This window comes from Balaenoptera acutorostrata, chromosome 6 (genome assembly GCF_949987535.1).
Source record: "Balaenoptera acutorostrata chromosome 6, mBalAcu1.1, whole genome shotgun sequence".
Taxonomy (NCBI): domain Eukaryota; kingdom Metazoa; phylum Chordata; class Mammalia; order Artiodactyla; family Balaenopteridae; genus Balaenoptera; species Balaenoptera acutorostrata.
In genome coordinates this window covers 104,793,432-104,799,522 of record NC_080069.1, presented here as the reverse complement: position 1 = coordinate 104,799,522, position 6,091 = coordinate 104,793,432, and the positions used below count along the sequence as shown (strand labels likewise).

The following is a 6,091-nucleotide window of genomic DNA, read 5'->3' as shown; positions in this document are numbered from 1 at the left end:
TAATTCAACTGCTGGGAACTGCTAACTGTGGTAGCAAGAACCTCTGGAATCATCAGTTCCAAAGAGACCTGTTAGCAGGATTTTACCCAGCCTTTCTGGGGCAGTTTAAGTCTGGGAAGTAAGAATGTGGGAGAGAGGCAGGAATAGAGGATGTATAGTTTCCCTTCTTCCTCCAACCATTATTACAAAACCTCTGTTTTTCCAGTTTTATCTGGGATCTTCCATTCTTTTATCTTAATCTTGAAAACACAGCAAGAATGGGCTCCAGATAAGGAAACTGAGTTTGATTATTTTGAATCCTACAAAGGCCAGTCTGGAAGGGCAAAAGAAAAAAAGAAAAGGATCAAACAAGACTGCTTCAACACGTCACTGTGACTTCCCAGCATGAATAGGCACAGAAGCATGAAAACATGGTGCCTCCTGATACCAATACTCAAGAGGAATCTGGGTGGAAGACACTGTATCAAGTGCTTTATGCAGATTATCTCATTTATTTTTTACTTTTAATTTTTTTTAGATTATCTCATTTAATCTTTAGCTCTTACGAGGTGAGTACTTTAACCTAATTTTATAAAGGCAAAACTAATTCTCAGCTGTTAAGGGATAGAGCTGAGATTTGAACCTGGGCAGAATGATTTTTGAACCTGCGCTTCTAAACCTCCTTGCTACACTGCTTTCCTGGTCTCCCACTAGTAGGTCTCACTCCCTCAGGGTAGAGTGAGAGGTTGCTGTTTCAGTTCTCAGGAAATATCCATGCTATTTTATTTATAAAGAATGAGGCAATTACCAGATTAGTAATAAATCTGAGCAGCTATAAATCTTTTTATTTTTTTGGCCGCGCCACGTGGCACGTGGGATCTTAGTTCCCCAACCAGAGATCGAACCCGTGCCCCCTGCAGTGGAAGCACAGAGCCCTAACCACTGGACCACCAGGGAATTCCCTGTAAATCTTTTTTGACACCACTGAAATCACATGTATCGATTCTTTATTTCTTAGGTTCTAGTGTTCATTTCTGGGTTGCCCAAACCCAAGAAGATGGTCAAGTGCTTGTGAAGAGATACCAACTGCAGCCAGAAGCACGTACCTTTCATTTTCCTGAAAGCTGGAGTGACAATAATCAGGAGATTAATTCAAATAGGTACCATTATTGCCTTTTTATAAATGAGAAAACTAAGGCTTAGGGGTTATTAAAATAACTTGCCTAAGGTCACACTTCTAGTAAGTGGTGGAGCTAGGAGTCAAAGCCAGGTGTACCTGACTCCAAAGCCCATGCTCGTCACACTACAGTCTAGGAGTGGTGCTGAATGGCAAGATGCCCATCTGGGGGCCAACAGGAAAGGCACAAAACACCACCATTCTGGCACAAAGCGGACAGGCAGGGCCAACTCCTAGCCTCTCACCTGACAGCATAAACACAGGGAAGCGATTATGATACGACAAGTTCGCTTTTAAATTCAGGAACCCTTGGTATACTGAGATACTGCAGCTTCATGAAGACCCTGTCTCCTGTGCAAAAGGTCATGTAGATCTTCTGGCATGTACAAGGCTTGTCATGTAAAGTAGGAGAGAAGGAGGAGAGTGAGATGAAAACATAAAGGGATCACGCCACCTAAAAGATGGACATCTTAAAAACCGATGATAATGACCAGACTCCCTGTGGACAATGATGAGACCACTTATTCTGATATCACTCTGGGTAGAAGACAGGCATAGAATCACAAAATCAAAATATTTATTTGTTCTTTTGCACATGACACTGTTAAAACATTCCTACTACAGCAATACTGCCCTCCAGGAGCTTACAATCTAAAACAGTCAACATTAATTGTAGACCCAATGATTAAGGCATTATATGAAATGCGGACTCTGTATCTTTAGGTGTATCTTCTGAAGGAAGCAGCTGGAGAGGGCAGGATCAACATTAAATGACATGAAAGTGTACTCCCTGCTAACTCCCTTTCCAGCTTCTACAAGGAACCCCTGTCGCTAGAACCCAAAACCAGTACCCCACAGCCTAAAAGGGAATTCCAGACAACCTCACCATAGAAGTAGTGAAGAAACCTTCATCTCTAATTCCCTGGTGCACAGAGAGGACTCTGTTTGTGGGCAGTGTGGGGCTGAGTGTTCTTCCAGCATAGATTGGAGACGGCACCTAAGATGTTGTAACTTTGTGGATGGTACCAGGTAGCCCCTTACTCAGCCTTATAGAAATTCCAGTGGGACAATTGCTCCTCAAAGTGTGCTTAGGGTCTCTATCAAGTTTTACAACTTCTGGTTGGTATCTATATCCACATCTACTGCACAGCATTATCCACTGCATCAGGAGGGTGAGGGAGATTTAATAAACCAGACACATGGGATAAAAGACTGAAAGAAAGGGAAAAGGAGAGCAGAATAAGGGGCCAAAGATATGGGGATACAGCTTCTAATAGTTGTGAACAGGAGGAAGAGAAACTTGGATTCAAAAGGAACAAAGAAGTCAGGCACTAAATTCTAAACGAACAGGGTTACAGAAATGAAAGTCAACAAGATCATTATATTATCACAATCCAAGAGCTCAAGAAAGATAGAATTTAAGCGTTACTTTTTTTTTTTCCTCGCTAGTTTCTTCCTTTGGCAACCTAGCTCAAGATCGCTAGAATTCAGGTTTTTCATGAGACTGTATCTTGAATACCCGAAGACTTGTCCCAAACTGATGTTTCTCTCTGAGAGTTTGAAATTCACAGCATTTTGTCTAAACTGGCCTTGATTTTTCTTACCTTACTGATAAGGTCCTGTTCCTGAAAGGGTATTTTATAACAGATCATGTCAAGATTTCTAGACAGTACCCGGGTCACTACTAAACATTGATTTCTCAGGGTTTTATTATTCCTTGGCTTCTGAGGCAATAACAGGCTATTTGTACCTTAATGTTGGATTTTTATCAGTACCTGTCATTCCCTTTACTTACGCTAAGTATCAGCACTACAAGGGGTTGGAATGAGAGAAAAACATAAAACTCTAAATGTTGGTTCTTAGATTTTAACCTCGATCCAGTAAGCTCATAACCCTCTCTTGGTTCAAAGCCACGGAAGTACACATTTCTCGCCCTCCAGTATTTAACTGGCACCAACAGAGAAAGTACAAACTTCAAAACCACAAGAGGCCAACAGGATAGCTGTGTTTTGTCTCTCCTGCCCTGAGGCACAACTGGAGTCTAGCACCAAGGAGGGCAGGATTTAATAGACCAGCACAAGAAGAGTCACTTTACAGAGGTAGGTTGGACTGGGAACAAGACTGCGGCGTAGACTAACAACAGAATAAAAATCCAATGTGATTCTTACTGAGGAAAGTATTTTTGGCCACTTGTGATCTAATTAAGTCCCCCCGAGAGTAACAAAGATGGTCATGCAGAGAGTGAGGATCTGGCTGGTGTGGGCATGGATGTCGGCCCATCAGCCGACCACACCCTAGGCCTCTCCAAAGAGAGGGCTGGGCTTTTGCCCTTCCAACCCACGACTGGCTGATTTACATTGCAGATCAGAGATTCTCAACCTTCAAGCCACTTCCAAGAAATTACAGATCTTTACGAATAAGGACTAGTGATTTCATACATGCTAATAAAAGTTACTTTGGCTACAGCCCTTTGTGCTTGTGTGCCTGGGCACAAAAACACAGTTGGGGCTGAATAAATGTTTGTGGAATGATTAAGTATTGACCAGCAGCATTTAGTACATGAGTTAAGCCCAGAAACACCACCAACTAATAGCAAGTCAAATTCCTGTGCCCAGTACCAGGTAGCTCACCCATCAGGCGATACTCCCTCAGTTTAAAGCAGAGATGCTCAAAGTGTGGTCCCCTGATCATCAGTAGGAGCATCACCTGGGAGCTTGTTAAAACTACCCATTTGGGGGCTCTGGGTCGAGGCCCAGCAATCAGGGCTTTAACAAGCTCTCCAGGTGATTCTGATGCATGCTAAAGTTTGAAAACCACTGGTTTAGAGGCAGACACATGAAAACAATAATGGGAGAAAATTATTTAAACTCTTAACTTCAGCTGTGACATACGAAGGTACCAAGTCAAAGTAAAATGTCAATGGTTTCATTTTAAAATACCTATTTTCTCAAATTGACTGTCATCTTTTTTTTTTGATTGACAAGTTCATTCTAATCAAAATGTTAAGTGGGAACACAAGTTGATGAGTCAGCCCCCCCAAGAATGCACACTCTGCAAGGTCTGGGCCTGTATTTATACAGTCTCAAACCACCTCTCTACCCACTACAGAGATTTCAGTGCAACATGTCACACCTAGGGAAAGGCACAATCTGTCTCCCACTCATTGAGTCCAAAGACTAGAACATATTTTTAAATGTTAAGTTTGGGTTCTGGGCTTAGCTGGGCAAGACTTTTCCTCACCTGCCATCAATCCTGGCTAAAGTTAATCCATTTCCATCACTGACTCAGGAAAAACCCACCAAATTTGCAAAATGTTAAAAAAAAAATAAGAACAGAAGACTAAAAAAGGAAGCAGGTGATCAAGCCATCGAACAGAAAGCTACCTGGATTAGATAGGAACATATAACTTGGATCTAAGACAATGGGGGAGGAGAGGACATCTCATGGGTGGCTTCATCTCAAGAGAAATGGGAAACTCAGCTCATTAGGGAAAAAAGGCAGGGAGGTTACCACTTTAGCTCAGAGACTGTAAGCTAAACCTCTGTTGAGCAGGCGTGTGTGTGTGTGTGTGTGTGTGTGTGTGTGTGTGTGTGTGTGTGTGTGTGTGTGTGTGTAAGGAGATAAGGAGCAAGAAGAGAAGATTGGCCTGTCTTCCAGTCTTGAACTGCTTTCCACTGCAATCGATAAGGCCACAGCATAGAGTTAGACGTTAATGGCAATGTTCTGTGATGTCCACTACTACTGCCTTCTTCCAGCTGAAGAGAAAGTACCCCATGCCAGCCCCTGCCGCTACAGCAATGCAGAGGTACCCGTTGTAGGTCATGAAGATGAGCATGAGGAAGTAGCTGATGACCACCTGGATGATGTGCAGCACTGTTTGCAGAAGGTGAGGAAAGCTCAGCATCTGTTGCCTGGAGAGTAAACAGGGACACAACAGTCAGGGCCTCAGCAGTGTTCAGGCAGCTCTGCATGCAGATCAGGAGAAAGGGGCAACAGTTGTAGTCATGAGCTCAGCTTGAGCTGGACTCTCTCACAGCCACCCTTGCAACTCATGGGTACTTGTGTCTCTGCAGGTTGTTTATTGTCCTTGGAAATGAAACATGATAGGGTTGTGAGGTTAATAAGCATCGGCCAGATATGATTATATGGCAGCAGGAGGAATGCTCTTCAGGAGGAGGGGAGAGGAAGGAGGAGTAAGCTGACTTACCTCCACCTTGGATACCGAAAGGGATGACCCACACCCTCCCATACTAATTTGCCTGAACTTTCTCAGGCCTTCCACCTTTGCAAAGTTCATACTCTAAAAAATTGGAAATAGAGGACTTCCCTGGTGGCGCAGTGGTTAAGAATCCACCTGCCAGTGTAGGGGACACGGGTTCGAGCCCTGGTCCAGGAAGATCCCACATGCCGTGGAGCAACTAAGCCCGTGCGCTGCAACTACTGAGCCTGCACGCCACAACTACTGGAGCCCGAGCACCCTAGAGCAGGTGCGCCGTAACTACTGAGCTCATGCACCGCAACTACTGAAGCCTGCATGCTCTAGGCCCCGTGTGCTGCAACTACTGAGCCTGCGTGCTGCAACTACTGAAACCCGTGTGCCTAGAGCCCGTGCTCTGCAACAAAAGAAGCCTCTGCAATGAGAAGCCCGCACACTGCAACAAAGAGTAGCCCCTGCTCGCCGCAACTAGAGAAAGCCAGCGTGGAGCAACGAAGACCCAACGCAGCCAAAAAAAAAATTGGAAATAGAATTGAGGGTTGGGTGGTACAGTAGAAAGTTTTTAATTAGGGATCAGGAGACCTGGCTGTTGATCCCCTTTGTCACTTACTAGTTCTCTCACCTTAGTTAAGTCACAATGTTTGGCCCTCAATAAGCCCAATCACTGGTACAATTGGAATAAATAATATTGTGCTTACTTGAGAGCAGGACATTGGTCT

General features: G+C 44.0%; 1 protein-coding gene across 3 annotated transcripts in view; it reads right to left on the bottom strand.

The window, feature by feature from the left end:
- Positions 1-1,711: 1,711 nt before the first annotated feature.
- The window catches only part of SLC31A1 (solute carrier family 31 member 1), a 30,610-nt gene continuing 26,230 nt past the window's right edge, over positions 1,712-6,091 (bottom strand). For all 3 annotated transcript variants that reach the window (XM_057549425.1, XM_057549426.1, XM_007178189.3), the window contains one exon: positions 1,712-5,067. In XM_057549425.1, coding sequence (XP_057405408.1) covers positions 4,866-5,067 — 202 coding nt within the window. In that variant the 3' untranslated portion in view covers positions 1,712-4,865. The remainder of the gene's footprint in view (positions 5,068-6,091) is intronic.